The following is a 20,770-nucleotide window of genomic DNA, read 5'->3' on the forward strand; positions in this document are numbered from 1 at the left end:
TCCTGCGGTGTTCAGCGTGTTTTCTGGTCATGTATGCGGGGTTTGCAGCGGGCTGGCGCGGGGAGACGATACAATGACCTCGGTTTGTCATTGGGTTCCCGCGCCAGTCCGGCCTGGTTCAGTTCGGTTGGGTCCGGTTCCGCTCCAGACCCCGCGGACGGGCCGCATTTTGCCAGTTCGAGGCGAAAAAAAACCCACAAAAAAAAAAAAAATCTCCTCCACATTTAATTCTGCGCATGATGACGCGTTGGCGTGACCGTGCCGCGCCGCGCCGCGTCGCGCTCTGCTAGCGGCGGAGCGGCAGGAAGTATGCAGCTGAAGCGGCGGCGGCGAGGGGACGGAGCCAAGAAGCAAAAGTCGGTGTTTGAACCGGAGCACCGGGCGAATAAAGCATGAGTAATCCGTGAGAGTGGCGCATTCTGCATCCCCAGGCAGCGCGTCGGTCACCCGGTGGACGCGGAGGCCGATCGAGGGGTGAGTGCGGCGCGTGAGGCGGCTGGAAAACGCGTTTTTTTTTTCCGTGAGCGCGGGGCCGCGGTGTGTTTGTCGAGATCTTTGTGTAGCTCCGGGCTAGCCCGCGGTTAGCTGCGATGCTAATCTGTGCAGCGGCGCTCGCGCTCCCCCCGCAGAGGGGCCTCCGTGGACGGGTCGGCGCGGAGGCGGCCCGCGGTGCGGGGAGTGCGTGGGTCTGCGTGTTTCTGGGGTTTTTTTCTGTGTTTTTGTTGCTCTGAACTTCCATTTTTCTCTCGGTTTGTGTCATCGCGTAGTGGAGGAGGGGGGAGGGGGGGACGCTAACGGACTAGCCTGCCGCTAACGTTAGCGTTAGCTCGGCCGCCGTTCTCCCGCGTCCCCCCGAAATGCGGGCAGGAGGACCCGGGTCCACCGCGGCCCGGTTCTGCGTAGCGTCGGTACCGGTGGGCTCGGTTCGGGACACGGCTAATCCCCCTCCCCCCCCGGAGATAATTTTTTTTTTTTCCAGTCGGGGCTCGGTGCTGGCTGAGCCCGCGAGCGAGGGGGGTGGGGGGGGAGAGGCTCGCTGCTGCTGGAAAGCCATTTTCCCGTGAAACGGGGTCTCGGCGGCTGATGGCTGGAGACCCGCTGATGGAGCATCCTGTCCGCCTCACAGCACCGCTCCGGCGGCGTCGCGCAGCTCGCAGCCCGGCTCACGCCCCCCTCCACCCCCAACCCCACCCCCCCATTCGCTTCCCGCCGCTCCGCGGACGGGGCGGCGGGGCGTCGCTCCTCGGTGAAAGTGGGGGAGTCGGCCGAAGGAAATGTCGGCCGGGCCGCCCCGCTTTGTCCCTCCGAGGCGGAACCCGGAGCGGCGAGGAGGCGGCTGAAGGTCAGCGGAGCCTCCCGCCTCCTACGCGGAGGGTCTCCCGGGGTGGATGGGGGAGCCGCGCGGTTTGTTTACATGGCGGAGGGAAAGTGTCCCGAGCGCCGGGGCTCCGCGCGGCTCTGCGGCGAGACGAGGCTGCTGGACGCGAACGACACGACCAGTCAGCCGCACATGTAAACAAACAACACAACCGCGCATGTAAACTACAGTACCAGACGTGTAAACAACAAACACATGGACACAACAGAAACGCAACCGCACATGGAAAGAAACAATAAAGCCACACATGTAAGCAACAGAGACACACATGTAAACAACAGAAATGCGTGTAAACAACAGAAATGCGTGTAAACATAAACACACATGTAAACTCCAGTACCACACATGTAAACAGAAATGCGTGTAAACATAAATACACATGTAAACAACAGAAATGCGTGTAAACATCAACACACATGTAAACTACAGTACCAGACATGTAAACAGAAATGCGTGTAAACATAAATACACATGTAAACAACAGAAATGCGTGTAAACATAAATACACATGTAAACAACAGAAATGCATGTATACATAAACACACATGTAAACAATAGAAACGCAGCCACTGAATGAATGACGGATTTAAGTTGGAATTTCTTGTTTATTTATTTCAGATTTTGATATTCAGTCAGTAAAATCTTCTCTTGGTTTCTCAAAACAGTTGTGAGTTGTACTCTGGGATTGGTCTTTTCGAAAATAAATTCAGTGTTTATAAATGGTTGAAGTCACTATCAGAACAGCAGCGTCTTCCAGGTGACCTGATTTAGTTGTTTTGAGACGCCTGATAAATGAGAATATGCATTGATGTTTGGTTTGTTTGGAGGGAGGGGGGGCCTGAACTCATTTTAAGTGTATATTAGTGTACATTTTTCTTGTCCTCTGAATAATTGAATAGCAATGCAGGAAAAACAGTCCCTTACCTTTGTCGGTGCCGTTCCACAGGGATCTCCTCTCAGTTCATATTAATGACTGCTGCTGGGATTTATAATCATCATGTTCATTTATTTCCCGAGTAAACACAAGATTAAGGTTTTTGTTTTTATTTAGTTTTTGTTTTTTATAAAAATTGATCAGGGATTTCTTGAAGCCTCTAAAAAATGTCTTGTTAGTGTCCATAAATCAAAATACCATCTGTTTCGTACCACAGAGGAGTAAAACAACCAGACTTATGTTTTAGCTCAATGATGGTTGAGTGACTCTGAAATTCTCTGTTGCTTCACATATTTCTAGTTTTGTCTTATTTTGGTTTAGAATCAGATATTTGGAGGGAAATGTGATGGACAAACATTTTTTTAACCATTAACTCCATTAAGTTATTAAACATCTAAACAAATGAGCTAAAATCTCATTTGAATAACACGTGAGCTCTGCAGCCAGTTTTAAACTTCCCAATAAGCCGCTGCTCGATCAGTCCTGTTAAAAAGAAATTAACAAAATCGCGGCCACCTAGTGTTCAGGAGTGGTATTACTTCAATCTGACCGGCTGAACTGTTCCAACACAATGAGACAAAATATAATATCATCCATTCGTCAAATATTCATATTTGTTAGTCGTTGACAACACCCTTTGTGTCAATATTGGCATGAACAGCATCTATTACAAGGATGTAGTTGTAATAGCTTTATGAAGCAGCAGTGTTAGAATTAGCATTAGCATCAGTGCTTTAACAGTATCTGAGAGGATTCAGGTTCATTTGTAGTCGGGCTGGGCAAAAAATTGCTTCAATTTAGTGAGTTTGTAGCTAAAAATGACTTATTTTGCACACACGCACATTTTCTTTTGACATTTTTAGTGTTTTGTTCTACCGTTTCTTTTAAGGTCTGTAGCTGCTTTTGTACTTTTGCTTAAACCTGAGTTAAAGCTTGAATTTGTTAAATGACAGAGCCTCATTTACTTTTAATTTTGTGATTGTTTATATGCATTTTATGCATTTGTGAGGACAATCACACCAATAATGTTGAACTTTTGACAATACATCATGTCTGTAGTCATTTTTAAGTGCATTGAGAGAAGAAAATCAAATCAAAACACAATAAAAAAAAAAAAAAAGAAAAATTTGTTTTTGTACAGCCAGCTCTCCCAGCCCTAATGTGTAGATAGACACTTAAAAATAAAGTTTGACTCTAAATTCAGAATTAACTGATAATCTCCCGGGGGTCCGTGGCAGCGCACCCACTGCAGCTTGATGTGTTCTTGTGGTGAACAACAACCTGCCCACCTGTGTATATACAGTCCCCTGGTGGCCATCACTGGTACTACAGGGTCAGAGTTAGCGTAGAAAATCACAGGCTCCGGTTCCAGCCGGAGAACCAGTCGGCACTCAGGTGGAGACAGAATCTCACCCTGACCCAGACCAGATGAGGAGGAAACACTCGCTCTGCTGTCTCTCCGTTTAACTGTCTTCATCTTTGCCTTCCTCCTCCGTCGTCTCCTCCACTCGTTCACCCCCCATCTTTCTGTCTGCCTCTCGCTCCCCGACCCAGCCACCCTCCCCTCCCCCACTCCTCTGGTTTCCTCTCCTTATGCTGGAGTCCAGCCTCCCCTCCACAGTTGCTCCGCCTGCTTGTCATCTGTCCCTCCTCCTCCTCCTCCTGCTCCTCTTGCTCCCATTCTTCCTCCTCCTGGTCTTTGTGCAGCGGCGAGGCTGCAGATGTGGTCACACCGGAACAGACCACCGTCTGTAGTTACAAACCCAGGACTCCTCGCTGGCCGATGAGTTGGAGTAATCAGATTCCTGGAATAGTCGCATCTGATTTCTTTTTCCCCCCACTTCAGTAAAACTCTTGTTTCACGTTTCAGCTCATGATGCAAACTGGTTCAGTTCATACAGACAAAGTGACGTCAGACTCAGACTTCCTGTGACTTTCAAAACATTTGCTCTCATGGCGTCGGATGTGGATGAAACTGTGTTTTGCGGCCGGACGTCGGCGTTGCTTCCACAGTTCAGCTGTGTTGAGGCTTTTCTCCTGAAGCGGCTCATGTAACCTCTGTTGTGTTTTGTGTGGTTGCTGGTGACGTGAAGAGGTCACCTCAGGCCCTTCTGAGCCGTTTCGCTTTTGTTTTAAACTTGTGCACACGTGCATCTCTAAAAGTGTGTTCTAATGAGATGAGCGGCTTCCTGCTGTGTGCTGCAGATTACTGATGAGCCTGTTAAAACTGCCTCCGAGTGTGTTTAATCCCTGAATGAGTGTGTGTGTGTGTGTGTGTGTGTGTGGGGGGGGGGGGGGTGGTGTTGTGTGATGGAGGATTCTTCTTTGCAATGTCAACAAAGGTGTGTGTGTGATAACAGCAGGTGTAGAAACGAACTGAACCAGCCGTGGAGCTCTCGCAAATCAGCATTATTTAAATACCAATTACTGAAACATGTTTGAATTGAACATGTGTGATTCAAATTCACAATGTTTACATTGATGATTTTGGCATGTTTGTTTGTTTACTCTTAAATATGTTTGATCAGCATTTCTTCACTGATTCAGTCGGGTTGCATGCTTCGTTATTTAATCTCTGACTGCAGGGGGTCTGGGTGGTTTTTTCCTCAAACTGATGACATGAGGCAGTAAAAAGCAGCTTTTCACTGCCGTCTTGAGTTCTCGCTGGACCGCTGCGGTTCTCCGCTGTTCTACCACATGAGCGTTCTCCTCCAGCACAGACTGGCTTTAAACTCTGTCATAATGATATCAAACACTTCAGGAGATCTTCCAGCTGAATAATTGCTCAGGTCATGTTCAGTCTGTCTTTCTGGTTCTTGGTGTTCATTCATTCGTTCATTCTCCTATCTATGTCTGTAAATCACCTTGAGGACCCTGGTACCATCACCTCTGACAGTTTTGGTGCTATCCATCTTCTTACGTTGTTCTCAGTTCACTGTATTTTTTTTAGCAGCTTGACAATTATTCCCTGCATTAATTACCATCAGATTAAAATTACGCTCATACTTCTCCTGTGGAGGCGCTTGTTTTGACCTACTTTTAAGCCACATTTTTTGTAGTGTTCGCTGTTTTGTATATGTTCTTTTTGAGGTACAGGATACCATTCTCTGGATGTTAAAGAGAAATTTGCTTGGTCTCAGAACATATATCTCTTTTTCCTTGGATCCCAAATATAAGACAGCCTCACTTTTTCAGACGTAGTTCTCGGGGTCTTTTTGGACAAATAAGAGCTTTGTTTACTTTTTGGAAAGGAATATTCAACTAATTTTGAGTGATGTTTATCGGTGATGCAACAATTATATGGTTGGAATCAACATACAACCTTGTTTGTAATAAGTCATGGTGAATTTAGTGGCGGTACTTGTTGTACCTGGAGCTTCAGAGAAACACATTTGGGTTTTAGAAATGTATTTCTTGATTGTGAGTTGGCATCGTCCGCAGTTTGGACTGAAGTTTAATGTAAAAAGACTTGTTTGTTGCTCATTCAGTAACCTCTTGTCTGTTTTCTCCCTCTTCTTTCTGCAGTGACACCTCATTGGCCAGTGTGACCCCCTGCAGGCCCACCACCTCTCAAGGTGGGCCCGGATTGACTGCGCCAGCACCGACGGCTCTCGGGGGGGAAAATGGCCGCTACCGCCGCTCACAGCTGACTAGCTAAGCCCCCCAGTTTCCTCCCCTGTCTCCCTCACATCACCGTTCATGGCTTTGTTGTGAACCGTGATTTCCCTCCTTCAGTTTGCTGTAGAGTACTATGGCAATGCATGATATGAGTCGTGCCAAGGGTTTCCCCTGTAAAGAATGTGATATGGTTTGCCCGAGTACTCCAAGTCTATTAGAGCATATGAAAGCACATTATCAGCAAGAAGAGAGCGGACGTTTCGAGTGTGAACAGTGTGGCCGGATTTACAAGCACGCAGCTAGCCTAGCCAATCATAAAAAGTCTCACGAGGTGGGTTCATTTCAGTGTCCAGTTTGTACTCGTACGCTGCCCAATGCGGTAGCTTTAAAGAACCACCTCCGAATCCATACTTTGTCCCCCAGTAGTGCCCACGCAGAGGAGGAGAACGAGGAGGCGTCTGAAGAAGCAGGCCACGACGAGAGGGACTACGGCCTCGCCCAGGACCTCTCCGACGGGTTTGGACGCTCCCATTTGAATAACAGTGGTATGGGACATAGTGTCCTCCAAAGCCACGTGTCAGACGACCACCGAAAGAAAACCTTGCCCGAATCCGACGACGCTTGGGACAGGCCCTTCAAGTGCGACCAGTGCGACAGGACCTACCGGCATCACGGTAGCTTAGTGAATCACAAGAAGTGTCACCAGCAAGGAACTTTTAAGTGTACTGTTTGTTTTAAACAATTTAGCAACCTGGCTTCCTTAAACAGCCACGAAAGAACTCACTCGAAGTTCAAGGCCCCCGGGGCCTCTATGCTGAGCAGTAGCGGCGCCAGCTCCCAGTCTCATAGCAGCGACACTGCCTCCTGTTTTTGCCACCTGTGCCAAGTGGCTCTGCCCAACAAGGCCGACTTCCAGGAGCACATCCTGCTTCACAACTCCGCCGCGCCTGCCCTTGGCCTGCCCCGCAGTTTCCCGGGCATCATGCCGCACAATCTGAGTGCAGTCCGATCTCCGGCATACACCCCAGCCCTGGGAGACCCCCTGCCCCTACCACCCCTGCCCACTGAGAAAAGAGGACCCTATGACCCCATAATGGGCCCCCCGGTCAATAATCCCATTTATACATGTGCTTACTGTGGCGCGGGGCACCCAGACCTGGAGACTCTCAAAGTCCACTATCTTACCCATGACCCCCACCCTGCCTCCCATGGTCAAGACAGCTCCATCCTCAACTCAGACGGCCTCAGTTCTGGATCACAGGGGTCGGTGTCCTCCTCTGCTGGAGGCCGGGTGCCACAGCCGAATTCTCCAGATGACGGAGAGCGCCGTTTTAAGTGTGGGGAGTGTGGCAAGAGTTACCGGCATGCAGGGAGCCTGGTCAACCACAAACGCTGCCATCAGACAGGCCACTACCAGTGTACCATCTGCTGCAAGCAGTATCCCCACCTGGCAGCCCTACACAGCCACTTGCGAAGCCACAAGGGGCGTTCTTCCAACCAGTCCATCAACAATGACGGCAATGACTGGCTATCTCCTGAGCCCCTGACCCTGGACTCCCAGCACAGCTATGTCCAGGAAGGAAGCGGGGCCACCACTCCCATCTCCCTGCCAGGAAACCTGGGTGATGGTGGTCACTTCGTTCCTGACGGAGGTCACAGCAGTGGCTTGGACTCCCTGGAGTTTCACGACAGGTTTGACGGCAGCTCTCTCTCCCAGAGCAGCTCTGCTCACCGGCAGGCCGACAGACACGTGTGTGCCGACTGCGGTGAGATGTACGGAGACGTAGCAGGCATAAAGTCGCACATGTGTCCCCGCCGTGGCCAGCAGCAGCCGCAGCAGGGCAACATGTCCAATGGGTTCATGGGGAACATGAATTACCACAGCGCCAGTGGAACAGCCCTGCCTTCTGGGGGGTCCAGCAGCCACAAACAAGGCAGCAGCCAGAGACAGTACTCTCAAAGCGGAGGCAAGCGGATGGGGAGCAACGAGAAAGACGATGACGATGATGGAGAGGTGTATCAGTGCTCTGTGTGTGGCAACCACTATGCCAGCCTCAGAGCCCTCAGAAGCCACTTGCGCAGCCACGCCAATAACCCAACAGGGCCTGGGCCATCCAACCTGGGGCAAGAGTGGAGGATGATCTGCTCCACCTGTGGCCAGAGCTTCTCCAGGAAGCAGGATCTCCTGAATCATCAGTTAGTTCATGGTCCTCAAAGGCCGGACGGCCAGCAGCAGGGTATCGGCGGTGGTCCAGCCAATGGCAATGACAAAATGGACGGCCGCAACCACATCTGTGTTGACTGTGGTATGTTTTTTGCTGACCGCCACCACCTAATCACCCACCTGTGCCCTGGAAAAAATGGAGCCACTTCACTGAGCAAGTCAGGCCTGAATGGAGCCAAAGGGATGTCTGGAGGAGATGGGGTCAGTGGTGGGGTTGCCGGAGGAAGCCGGGATGTTGGAGGCGATGGACGTAGGCCAATGGTTGACCAAAGTGACAAACCCCATAAGTGTGACCAATGTGGACGAGGATACAGACACCCCTGCTCGCTTCTCAACCACAAGAAGTCCCATAAAACTGGAGTTTTCCGCTGCCTGGTGTGTCAGAAACGTTACTACAATCTGCTGGCTCTCAAGAATCACCAAAGGACACACTTTGACCTGAAGAGGTAGGCCCTGTCTTTTTTGGTTTTTTTTTACCCGTTAATGAAAGGAAGGTACTGAAGGAAAGATGTTTCCTTTAAAATCCCGATTTTTCAAATGACCAAGCAGCTCCTGTCTCACTGAGATGCGTTAAATTGTGAATGGAATTTATGTAGGATTCATCCTCAAAATCTCAAAATAGAGAAAGAAATTTGTGAACTTATGGCTTAAAATTTAAACATAACTAATGCATCTTCATGCCTCAAACCCTTGTCAAATTAATTTTTCTTGAGTTGGTGTGGAAAGTCGTTGGGTGCACAGAAACACATTTTTATGGTAACTATTATAACTTGTAGAAAAAATGAAATGTAGAGAAAACGGTCACAATTTGTCACAATATATATTTCAGTTTTTTTACACATGGTCATGTAAATGTATTGGGTGTGTTTAGATCAACTCAGTCTTTAATTCCTGCACCATGTTTTCAGACTCGTCATCTTCCATTGACTACCTGAAGCCTTTAAACTTGTAATAAGTGAAGTGGATGCAGGTCTTGTGAGGCGCTGATGAGCTGTGCTTATATTCTCAGACCAGATCACAGAGTCTCAGGGTAAATGATGTCACAATAGCCTTAGCACAACCAGCGAGCAGAAGCAGGTCGATATCATGTGTTGTGTTGATGTTTTGCAATGATGCTTTGCACCAATGAATTGATTTGTCGGTTCTTTTATGAAGGCCTAAAAGTTACCTTCTTCTCATTTTTCTCAATGAACGTTTTTGACCAACTGCACTGTTTTAGAAAGACAGCGTCTCTCTGGCTACATTCACACTGTAGGTCTTGATGTTCAATTCAGATTTTTTTTTTGCTTGGACCAGATGTTTTTGTGAGATCGGTAACGGTACATTTTAAAGGCGACCTCGATCACTGTCGTGTAAATGTGATTGGACCAAATGTTTTGGTCCAAAACAGCTTTTAAGATTTTGGTTGAGCCACTTTCTCTGGTAACAGGCACTTCAATGATCCGAAGTGATACCACATATGATCGAGGCCTGGATCTGGTGCGAAAAAAAATCTGAATTGGAGCTTTCACACAGCCACAAATCATGTAGGATATGGGTCACGTGACAAAAAACCCCAAATTGGAATTGGGTCGCATTTTCATGCAGTGTGAACGTGCCCCATGTTTCCCACTGCACTGTTGCCTTTTTACTCAAGTAGTGCTGCAGACAAGAGGACTGCTGACTGACGGCTCTGTAGCACCAACTAGTAGAGAGTTGGTGCATGACAGTGAACATTAATAACAGTAGCCTTTGAGTATTCCTGGTGCTGACGAGCATAACGGCAGTTGTTGAACTTGTTAGACACTTACCGAGGCGAGACTGTATTTTGGACTCTTCTAAGTTGTCTTGAGGCTGTCACACATTTGTGCATCCGTTGTGATTTTATCTATAGAGTGACGCTCCGCGACATGCATGCAAACTCCAGGTGATTGAGATTTATATTTTTATCTTGCGTTATTGCAAATTGCAGAGTAACAAATTCATTGTGATACAAAAGGAAACTTGTTGTCCGGTAGCATATTTTGTGATATTGATGTAAGGGAAAGACAACCTCATGTTGTGTGTTCTTCACCCCTCTCCTTGTTCCTGCTGCAGGCACAAGTGTGAAGAATGTGGCAAAGCCTTTAAGATCCAAAAGCAGCTGATCAACCACCTCCGCCTCCATGAGGAACACCGGGCCAAGGGTCTGGTTCGAGCCGGCCCAAACGGTTCCCGCTTTCAGCAGCAGCCTGGCCCCTCTCAGATGCAGGCAATGAGGGGAGAGTCCTCAAAGAGCCAGGTGATGGGAGTCAAGTACAGTCACCCTGGGTTCAAGAAGCCCTATTCCTCAGCTGGCACCTCCAGGCCCCAGAAGTTTGATCCCGCAGAGAGTGGACGCCGGCCCTTTGCTTGTGAAGAATGTGGAAAGACCTACCGTCACGCGGGGAGTCTGGCCAATCACAAGAATCTCCACAAGATTGGAGAGTACCACTGCAACGTTTGCAACTCCACATATCCCAACAGGCTGGCCATGAAAAACCACCTCCGTCTACACTTTGCCCAAAAGAAGCACAACTGTCAGGAGTGTGGCAAAGGTTTCCGCACTCAGAGGCAACTTGCCACCCACACTACGGCCGGCCTGTGCAAGGGGCCGCAGGGCCCTGGAGCCCAGATGGATTTTGAGTGCGATGGGTGTTGCGAAGGCTTTGCCACTGCCGACGAGCTTGCGGCCCACGACTGCCCGGCCCAGCACCTGCCCTCCTCCTCCTCCACCAACAGTTCCACCAACATCAGTATGGAGAGAAGCTCTGTGGACTTGGACTCTGATGAGAGGCCCTACGCCTGCGACCTGTGCAGCTGTGCCTACAAACACGCCAGCTCCCTCCTCAACCACAAGCACACCCACAAGACGGGCAACTTCAGGTGCAACTTCTGCGACAAGCCCTATACCAACTACATGGCGCTGCGCAACCACATGCGCATCCACACGCAACGGAAAAAGCACATCTGCCACACGTGTGGGAAAGCATTCCGGCTGGCCAGGTTCCTCCGCAACCACCAGAAGGTCCACGAGGAGGGGGCCACCCCGTTCGGCTGCCCCAACTGTGGCAAGAGTTTCCAGGGGAGGTCGGGCCTGGCCAGGCACCGCTGCGGGGACAACCAGGTAGGCATGGATGTCAGGAGGAAGGCCACTGCACCCACGGGAGAGGGCGAAGAGTGTCGGTACACGTGAGTTCTCGTCAGTTGTTTGTGATTCTTCGAAGTCGAAAAACAACTAGTGAAGATAAATTTAGGTCTCTACATGTCTATTACAGGTATATGATCTCCAATCCGGCTTCCTTGGGACCATACGCGTGCCGGAATTCGGATTTTTCTGAAGTTTGGACAAATTGAATTAGTGGAGAGACCAGATAAGTCAACCCCGTTTGCTTTCAGTTAGCATATATCTCACACTGTGGTTTTTTTTTTTTTTTTTAGGCTACCTTCAGTCAAGCATTTAATGTTCAGATGTACTGTTTTCATGCATTGTTTTCTTAGACCTCTTTACCACAGACTGAAGTAGCATTTTGTGTGTCGTATATTAAATTCAAAGCACTGATGTTGTGTGTTCTGTTCTGATTTTGACTGGAGTCCCTGTTTGTGTTTGTTCGAAGAGCGCCCCGTTACCAGTCTAGAATCTGCTCTCATGGCTCTGCTGCATTTTGATGTTTGCGAGGAAGGGTTAGGGAGGATTTGGAGCTAGCTGCACTGCACATGTTCAGAGGTCATCTTTCTCTAAAGGGGTTTTCACGCGACTGCTACAGACAACTCGGTTGAGGTTCTTTGGGCTCATTTGATTTCTTCATCATGACATTCGGACTTGAGTCACCACCTCAGAGGTAGAAGGTCTTTGAATCAGTCCAGTTGTGATTGAAGCTGCTTGATTTGTGCAGTGCAGGAAGCAGCAGATGCCTCCCCCCCCCCCCCCCAATGAACCCCCAGCTGTTTCCTCCCATGTCCCTTCCTCCCTCACCCACTCAAAAGTCCTCTCCTGCTTGACATGTTTAGTAACCATAACGCTAAATGGTACACCACTTTGTAGTCTTCTGTAGAAGCTTTAAGCCGGATTTCAGATCATATACCTGTACGTTTAACATTTAGCTGATAGCTAGTTAACACCTTGATCTGTAAATAGAAAGTGGTAACCAATTACTGACATTTATTTAACCTGAATTGCTATATTAGGTGTCAGTCTTGCATATTAATCTCCCTTATTCTCCCCCCTTTTTCCACCCTTCTCCCGCCCTGTGGTACCTCCTCCTTCCTCTGTGCACAGATGTGATCAGTGCGGCCGGTCCTACCGCCACGCCAGCTCCCTCCTCAACCACAAGAACACCCACACCGTCGGTATCTATCACTGCGCCGTGTGCCTCAAGACGTACTCCAACCTACTCGCCCTGAAGAACCACCGCCGCATCCACTCGGAGACGCGGCGTCACCGCTGCCACGACTGCGGAAAGGCCTTCCGCGTTTCCTCCCAGCTGTACAACCACCGACGCGTCCACCAGAAGCAGCGGGAGCTGACCTGCCGGTCCTGCCAGCGCGCCTTCCCCACCCAGGCCAGCTTCAGACTCCACATGGAGATCACTCACGGTCAAACGCCACAGCCCCGCCAGCCCAGGCCCCAGCAGCCCCGACCAGGAGGCTCCCAGGAGCTGGGCTGGGGGTCCGGCCTTGACCTCACCCTGATGCAAGAGCAAGGACTCAATCCCGGCAGCTCGGCGAAAGCGCGCAGCCGAGGAGGCGGCGGCCACGTCATCAAGGCTCACGTCTGTGACCAGTGCGGCCGGGCGTACCGCCACGCCAGCTCCCTGCTCAACCACAAGAACAGCCACAAGACCGGCACCTACTTCTGCAACTCCTGCCAGAAGGAGTTCCCCAACCTGATGTCCCTGAAGAACCACCGCCGCATCCACACCGAGCCCAAGCGCTACCAGTGCCCCGACTGCGGGAAGTCGTTCCGGGTGTCCACCCAGCTCATCTGCCACCGCCGCATCCACACCAAGGAGAAGCCCTTCTCCTGCCAGCAGTGCGACAAGCGCTTCTCCTCCAAGTCCAACCTCCGGCACCACATGAAGGTGCACTGGAGCGGCTCCACGGCGCCCCCTTCCGTGGGTATGGGTGCGCCCAACTTCCTGGGTATGCCCGGCGGCCCCTTCATATGAGCTAAGGGTTGAGGGCGGGGGAGGTGGTGGGGTGTCTGTGGGGGGGGAAGCTGGCAGTCACTTGTCAAGGTTTCTGGATGTGCCAAAAATGTAGCGTAGCCTTCATCCTGCTCGCCTTCCTCTGTCCCTTTGTCCATGTGTGGCTGTGGTGTGTGCGTGTGTGTGTGTGATGGCAGAGTCTGACACACAAGAACTACACGTAACTAGAGGACCGCGGATAGAGAATGCACACACACACTTCATAGAGATGTTCCCACAGAGCCACAGTGGGACGGGGCTTCCCGACAGAGCTCCGCTAGGGCAGGATTCTCTTGCTAGACCCTGTCAGGGTAGGAAGCACCCACAAGGCCTCGGAGGGTCACGGAGCCTCTTTGTGGGCAGGACGTCTCATGAGGCCAATGTAGGCCAGGACGCCCCGTGAGGCCCAGGTAGGACATGGTGCTCACCTGGAGGCCCCCCCCCCCCCCCCCCATAGGGCAGGCCAGTCTCTGGAGGGCCGGGTAGGACAGAGCAGCCCCACATACTGAGTGACAGGCAGACTGGACTAAACCTTCATGTCCCCCTGTCCCCCTTCGCTGCATGTCGCCCCTCTCACGTGACCCCCGCCCCTGTGGACCCGGGCCCTAAGGGACCGAGCTGCACCTGGACTGGCTCGTAGAGACTTGTGAGTGCTGTGGCGGGTGGGGGGAGGGGGAGGGGCTGTGGCGGCGTCTGGTTGGTCCGTTGGCCGGGTTTCTGAGGCTGTCTGCGCGGCGGCGAAGCCCCTCGTCACCGTGTTTTCACCACGTTCACACATTTTGTTACGTCCTGGTTTGGAGGCAGCAGTGACTCATGGGAACTGAAGACGGACGCGATGGTGGGCTGCTTCTTAAAGGGAGAGTGCGTGCTTGGGTGTGTGTGTGCGTGTGTGTGTGTGTGTGTTTGGGTGTGTCACACATGTGGACTCGCCTGTACCTCATTCTCAGATCAAAGCAGGAAACATCTTTTCTTTTCACTTCAGTATAAAGTTGAAAGCGGTCGGACATGATCGTCTCTGATTCCTGAGTTTCATCTGGTTAAAGTGTAAAAATGTCAGTTCTGCCACTCCGGTGCATTAGGTGGCAGCAGCGAGTCAGTTTTAGTCCACGGTTCCTTTTTTTCGGGGGGGTTAAGTGAAATAAATTTCAAAGAACTGGAGCTTCTGTCAAACTCAGATTTCTACAACCTTTCGTCAAACTAAAAGATACAACAATTAAAACGCTTCAAATAATGAACAGCTGAAGCAAAAACAAATAAAATTGCATAACGGGTAAATCCACACCGCAGAATATTGTTTTGTCTTCCTGTTGAAGGTTAAACGTCTTATGTGACAATTCTCATGTCAGAATTCATAGATTTTTATTGTGATTAGCTGGATAAATACTCACTTCAGTCCCCGCCTACATCCTTGCATCATTGGAGCAGGTGATCTTATTTTGAAAATCTTTTAGAAGCTACTCCATAGTGTGGCTGCCCACCGAAGGTGTTATCAATTATAACATATTGACCCTTTTTTTTTTTTAAGTCAGATGTTCTGACCTTTTAGATATGACGTATGAACTTTGACCCTGCTGCTCACAAAGGGGCGGAGCTTAAGTGCAGCACCAGTGATGTCATAGAAATATCCCACATCTGGTCTCTTGAGCTCTCAGATTTCGTCGGTTTTGTCCGCTAAGTTTTTTTTTAATAAATTAAAATGACTTCATGGAGTTCCGGTGGATCATCCGATGTCTAATGAAAGTCACACTAACATTTTTATGATAATAATTATAATAATAATAGACTCTCGAAACTGCATGACAAAAGCCACCAAACTTTCAGAAGCAAGTAGCACATGTTTCACGTTAATTTAAAAAACCCATCAGGGATGCTGCACTGGGTAAAGAAACTCGTTAGACCAACTTAATTGAATTGCTTGAGTTGGTAACGTCTTAATAAATCAAGTTGTTTGAACACAAGTGAATGAATTAAACGACCTTCTGAGGACTTGATCCATTAAGACGTTAACAATCGAAGCAATTCAGCTAGTTTTCGTACCGGAAAAAGAAAACAGTTGGCCTAAATTCAGCCGCTTCAGTCGGAACCTCATGAATAAATCAACTTAATGAATTTGATCAGGTTTTACCAACTGAAGCCACTTGTTTAAGTTGCTCTTTTCTTCTTCCAGTGTTTGAGGAACTTGAAGCTGTAAGACGGAGGGAACTCCTCCAGGGTTCGTCAGGCAACACACCTTTCTCCTTTGATAGACAATTAACAATCCAACCTCATCAGAAGAGTAAATAATAATACTAGTAGTAATAATCGCTCTCCACGGCGTCGTGAGGTCTGTGACCGAGCTGCAGTCTGAGTCCACATGTGTGACCGGGAGGTCCAGACCAGGACGTGGATCTGATCTGATCTCAGATTCCAGTTCTGGTCCGACTCCTGGAGGAGGAGGAGCGTGTGTGTGTGTGTGTGTGTGTGTGTGTGTGTGTGTGTGTGTGTGTGTGTGTGTGTGTGTGTGTGTGTGTGTGTGTGTGTGTGTGTGTGTGTGTGTGTGTGTGTGTGTGTGTGTGTGTGTGTGTGTGTGTGTGTGTGTGTGTGTGTGTGTGTGTGTGTGTGTGTGTGTGTGTGAGATGTATTTATGCGATGACTCTTCTTATTAACACGTGTATTGGACCGCGTTAGTCTGTAGGATGTGTGACTTTAGAGCCGTGTCGATGTAACCGCCCCTCCTCTTCCTCCTCCTCCTCCTCCTCTTCCTCTTTGTGCTGTGGAGCCACTGGACTCTGACTCTACTGTGTTTCTACTGAGGAACTCCAGTCCTCGGCGCCCCCACCCCCCACCTCTTTTTTTAATGTCCCACGGTAAGCCCTTGTATTTATTGGTGTTTGTTTGGAGTTCAGTGGAGGCCGTGTGGGCGTGTCCAGGAGCGGCGGCGCTCGTTGTAATCGGTGAACGGCGTGCAGTGAGCGTGCTGTGCTGTAGGAGTCCGTGTTGCTCTAGATCACACAAACTGTACCTGTAAACTCTCCGCCTCCTCCTCTCTCCTCTTCACTTCTTTTTGTTCCTGTGTTTTGGACACCCCCCCCCCCCCCCCCCCCCTCCCCCGCCTGCATCTCACGTAGCTTTAGACGACCCAAGAAGAAGAAAAGAAACGGTTTTGGAACGACTATAACCTCGTTTTGTTTTGAAGTTCTAACGTTTTTGTTCTTTCCCCCCATGCATATATATGTAATGCTTACTATACACTTTTATAAACTATGTTTTGATAATTCATTTCTTAACAGAACTTGTCCATATACTTATAACCCTTACTGCTGAGTACTGAGAATAAATAGCTGAAACTCTGGCTTCTGTGCTGTCTCCTTCAGGCCGCCGCAGCACCGTTAGAACCTTTAGAACCTTTAGAACCCTCCAGACCAGCCACAATGTGAAGAAGCTGCTTTTCCTCGCTGGAACAAACCCACTTTAAACAAAGCGCCGGTGCTTAACGTGTGTCAGGCGGCGCCACCACTGGTTACTGGAGCCTTACAGGCCGTACGGCTGCACCTGGGAGTACGGCTGCTCCATTAAGCTAATATCAGTCGCTACGATTTTGGTTCCAGACCATCTCGGTCTCACCAGAACCCCGGACTTCTCCTCCATGACCCCACACTTCTCACTGACTCTTTTCTCTCTCAGAACACCAGAATATTACCGAGCGGAAACCCCGCCTCTCTACACAATAAAGTTCCACTGTGGCGATCGGTTAAGGTCATGATTCACCCAGTGACTGTGGGGCGGTGGGGAACTTTATTTTGTAGAGAGGAAGTAGTTTTGTTGTCCCAGCGTGTGTGAAGCTGCGACGACAAAAGAAAAGCGTTTGTGAGAAGTGTGTTGGAATGGAGTGTTCCTTCCGTTCATCGGCTCTACACTTTTATTTTGGAACAATTGATCAAAGTATTTATGTTGAAGTCTATCTATCTCTTATTGTGCTTTATTTATTTCTTGTTTCCAAAAGATTGAGTGCAGTACAACACTTTACTTTTTACTACAACATTACAAGATCTTTTTATATATTTAACAGGACTCTTTTTTTTTTTCTTTTTTTTTTGTATAAACATGTTCGATAAATACTTTTCCAAATTCAAAGACATAATTGTGATTTCAATACTGCCCATTGATTTTTCTCCGGAGCAGCCGTACCTCAAAGACATTTAAACTCGTGCCGTCAAAAACTAACTCTGAATTGATTTGAAACTTTTAATCAGTTAAAAAAAAAAAAAAAAAAAGGCCAAGTTAACGTAATGAACAGTTGTTTTTGTTTTAAACTCCCGTTCCGGAGCAGCACTGTGACGACCGACTGGAATAATATTAAGGCAGAAAGTTTCATTGATGGCTGATTGATTTTGCTCCTCGATAAAATATTCCTCTGAATCAGACGATTTCCTGTGTTCCAGCTGAACATCGAGTCCGAAAATACAGGATTCGTGTTTGAAGCCGGTTCGATGAGCTTTTCATCAAATCACGTTGTTTATTTTCATTGTTGACGACGAGCTGATTTCAGTGAATTTTCAAGCCTCTGCTCCTTCAACCTGTTAACCCGCTAAACGACCGTCCAGACTGGAATAACACGAAGGGTCAAGTTGAGTAGCCGACTGTCGCCACGACAACCTGAAGAGGAACCGCGGCCGGTTAACGCCCAGAGGGACTATTTCCAGTGGCGGATGAAGTCCGACCTTCAACGGAGCGTCTGGGAAGTCTGTTCGGCGGCGGCGGAAACTGCAGGCCGAAGCGAACGCTCCGACTTTAGGGAGCGCCGGTCGGTCTGTCAGGACCGCGGAGAGTTCTCCGTTAGCTCCGGGGTCTTCGTCGCCATGGTGACGACAAGCCACTGACGTGACTGGGAGACGAAAATGTACGTGGAGATTGTGAAGAACGTTGACGTCGGTTAGACTTTGATGGAAACTGGATGTGAACCTGTTTAGAGGCATTTCCCTACGTTGCTGCCGTCTTCATCGCCGCCTCCACTAGAGGGCGACGCAACATTTAGTTCTGGGGGGTTTAGAGTTTACTACCGAAATTCAATTATGTCTGAAAACTTTACGACGTAATTTAAGTTCCAGGAAGAAAGTTGGTATTTTTTTCTCTTAATTTGTAAAACGTGTTTGATGTGATTTTGTAGTTTTCTTAGGTAAAAAAAAAGAAAAGGTAACTTGTGTTTCCTGTTGGTGTCACTTGGGAATCGAACACGGTTCCGCCGGGTGACGGTCCTGCTCTTAATCCCGTGCCGCCACCCCCCCTTCATACTTCATGTCCTCCTGTCGTTATTCTGACCACCACTAGGGGGAGACACTAAATCTGAACTGCACGTCGAATTGGAACAAAAATTACAAAGCAGCGACAAGTAATTAAGTCCAGATTTAATCAAATTAAACTGGTTGAAGATGCAACGACCTGTTTCAACCAGCAGGCGGCGGCAGAACGCTGTGAAAGCACACTTTAAAATCCTCTGGCGTCTTCGTCGTTACTCCCACCACCAGAGGGCGATGTTCAGTCCACCGCCAGGCTCCAGCAGGCGCAGGCGGGCTCCACGTCTGTGGCAAAACACCCGAGACGCTCTGACTGGACTGACGACAGCAGAACCGGCGTTACCGCTACGTCCGGAGGTTCGGTTAGACGCTCCTGAGCGAGTGTCGGGTGGCGCCGCGGATTGTTGAGGCCCGTCGGCGCCGCGCTCGGCGGAATGATGTCTGACTCTGGTGGTCTGTCGTGACTCTGACCTGAAACTTGGTGTTTCTCTCCTCTCAGATCTGAGTCCGGCGGCGTCGGGCTCCGGCAGCTTCGTGTGCGGCCAGTGCGGCCGGGCGTACCGCCACGCCAGCTCCCTGCTCAACCACAAGAACAGCCACAAGACCGGCACCTACTTCTGCATCTCCTGCCAGAAGGAGTTCCCCAACCTGATGTCCCTGAAGAACCACCGCCGCATCCACACCGAGCCCAAGCGCTACCGCTGCCACGAGTGCGGGAAGTCGTTCCGGGTGTCCACGGCGCTCGCCTGCCACCGCCGCATCCACACCAAGGAGAAGCCCTTCTCCTGCCAGCAGTGCAGCCGCCGCTTCTCCTCCAAGTCCAACCTCCGGCACCACATGAAGGTGCACTGGAGGAGCCCGGCGCCGCCGCGGGCGCCGCCCTCCGCCTTCCTCTCCGTCGCCACCAGACGTTTCTGAACGCCCCTTTCCTGTTAGCCCCGCCCCCTAAATGAACCGCGAAAAGACGCGACGGAGGCGGCGGCCACTCATTTCAGGACCTGCCGGCGCCCTCCGGTGGCGGCTGACGGCGGCAGCAGGCGGAGTGTGGAAGGGGGAAACCCTACGTCTTGACGGGGACGGAGCCGGACTCGTATCAAAAAGGGAACCGTGTTCGACTCCCGAGACGCACCAACGAAAAAAACGTTCCTCTCGAAGTAGCGGAGTAAACAATAGACGGAAAATGTGGAACTTGTGTTGTTAGACGTAGAAATGACGTTTTCTCTGATAGCGGATCAAACAGCAGCCGTGTGTGTGTGTGTGTGGTCGTCATGGCAGCCAAGTCGCGAAAAATTCCAGCTCTGTCACGTCTTCCCCGAAGCTAACCAAAGAGTCTGTCGGTAACCATGACAACAAAGTGACTGACGCCTCGTGGTCGACACGTTGCATCGCGTCTTTTTAGCGGCACGCTGCCTGTTGACTTTCTATAAACGTTTGTTTTCAGTCACAGACCTCCGGAGGATTCGCGGAGGTCGTGAACTTTTCACGCCGGGATTGATGGACCCCCCCCCCCCCCCCTCCCCGGGCCTCTTGGCTCGTTTACGACTTTGGTGTCTAGCTCGTAAACGTGGTTCGTAGAAACTTGACTGGCGCCGTGACTTCGTGGCTCCGCCCACCATTTTTCATTGGACGGCGGGGAAAACCAGTTTACGAGGGCGGCGTCCAATCGGAGCTGCTTCTTCCTGATTGGACGGGTGCTTGGCGGCCGGCGGCAGGTGCATTGTGGGTTGTTGTTTTTTTTTTTTTTTTTTACATGTTGGGGTGTTTTAATGGAAACTCGGCAGACGTCTGGGAGGCGCTTCATTCGCTCACCTGCAGGTCACGGAAGTTCATCAGCAGCTGCTTCATTTTACACAAAAAGTCTGCAACTTTCTATTTCATGACATTTCAGTTTGTAGGTTTTATATATATATATATATATATATATATATATATATATATATATATATACATACATAAATAGAAACATTTTCTGATGTGAGGAAAAGAAATAACTCATTGTGCCACTAATCAAAATAGGTTTCTGTTAAATTTCTGTTAATCTTTTAACACTTGTTTTTTTTCATGTTTGTATTAACTAAACTTAGATTTTAGAAATGAGAAGCTCAAGAGAAACGTTTTCCATTTAATTGACAAGAAACAACATAATGGAGGAGAATTTAA

General features: G+C 49.6%; 1 protein-coding gene across 3 annotated transcripts; it reads left to right on the forward strand.

Moving 5' to 3' along the window:
- The first annotated feature begins 211 nt into the window (after positions 1-211).
- Positions 212-20,329, forward strand: LOC308141174 (zinc finger protein 646). Of its 3 annotated transcripts, none has more exons than XM_080511220.1 (5): positions 212-474; positions 5,838-8,600; positions 10,231-11,343; positions 12,431-13,293; positions 19,110-20,329. In XM_080511220.1, the coding sequence occupies exons 2-5, from the start codon at positions 6,064-6,066 to the stop codon at positions 19,526-19,528; spliced, it is 4,932 nt and encodes a 1,643-aa protein (XP_080367346.1). In that variant the 5' UTR covers positions 212-474; positions 5,838-6,063; the 3' UTR covers positions 19,529-20,329. The 3 variants fall into 3 exon arrangements, with proteins under 3 accessions (XP_080367346.1, XP_080367347.1, XP_080367348.1); XM_080511221.1 differs by lacking the exon at positions 212-474 and having other exon boundaries at positions 6,136-6,261; positions 6,354-8,600; XM_080511222.1 differs by lacking the exon at positions 212-474 and having other exon boundaries at positions 6,160-6,261; positions 6,357-8,600.
- The last annotated feature ends 441 nt before the right edge of the window (positions 20,330-20,770 follow it).

Source organism: Blennius ocellaris, assembly GCF_963422515.1.
Source record: "Blennius ocellaris genome assembly, chromosome: 16".
Taxonomy (NCBI): Eukaryota; Metazoa; Chordata; class Actinopteri; order Blenniiformes; family Blenniidae; genus Blennius; species Blennius ocellaris.